The sequence below is a fragment of the Buceros rhinoceros genome, unplaced genomic scaffold (assembly GCF_000710305.1).
Source record: "Buceros rhinoceros silvestris isolate BGI_N320 unplaced genomic scaffold, ASM71030v1 scaffold38564, whole genome shotgun sequence".
In the NCBI taxonomy this organism is placed as follows: domain Eukaryota; kingdom Metazoa; phylum Chordata; class Aves; order Bucerotiformes; family Bucerotidae; genus Buceros; species Buceros rhinoceros.
This window is the reverse complement of record NW_010410620.1, coordinates 1,032-1,620: the sequence shown is the minus strand read 5'-3', so window position 1 is coordinate 1,620 and position 589 is coordinate 1,032. Positions and strand designations below refer to the sequence as shown.

General features: G+C 64.9%; 1 protein-coding gene across 1 annotated transcript in view; it reads left to right on the top strand.

Annotated features, from left to right (window-relative positions):
- Positions 1–589, top strand: part of ZNF319 (zinc finger protein 319) — a gene marked incomplete at its 3' end in the record, with an annotated part of 1,836 nt that overhangs the window by 862 nt on the left and 385 nt on the right. The window contains exon 2 of the mRNA XM_010135704.1: positions 2–551. Within this exon, the coding sequence (XP_010134006.1) occupies positions 2–551 (550 nt within the window). The remainder of the gene's footprint in view (position 1; positions 552–589) is intronic.

Sequence of the window (589 nt, the reverse complement as noted above, 5' to 3'; positions counted from 1 at the left end):
TGCAAGCGCCGCTCCCGCCTGGTGCGCCACAGGTACGCGCACTCAGGGGAGCACCTCTTCAAGTGCAACGTCTGCGAGCTCCACTTCAAGGAGTCGTCGGAGCTGCTGCAGCACCCCTGCACACCCAGCGGCGAGCGCCCCTTCCGCTGCGGCGAGTGCCAGAAGGCCTTCAAGCGTCCCTCGGACCTGCGGCAGCACGAGCGCACGCACAGTGAGGAGCGGCCCTTCAAGTGCGACCTCTGCCAGATGAGCTTCAAGCAGCAGTACGCGCTCATGCGGCACCGCCGCACGCACAAGGCTGAGGAGCCCTTCAAGTGCAACCTGTGCGAGAAGGGCTTCGTGCAGCCCTCGCACCTGGTGTACCACCAGCACGTGCACGGCATCGAGAACCTCTTCAAGTGCAACGTGTGCCAGAAGGGCTTCAACCAGTCCTCGGAGCTGCTGCGGCACAAGTGCGTGCAGAACGCCGAGCGGCCCTTCAAGTGCGCGGTGTGCAACAAGTCCTACAAGCGGGCCTCGGCCCTGCAGAAGCACCAGCTGGCCCACTGCGCCGAGAAGCCGCTCAAGTGCACACTCTGTGAGAGAGGCT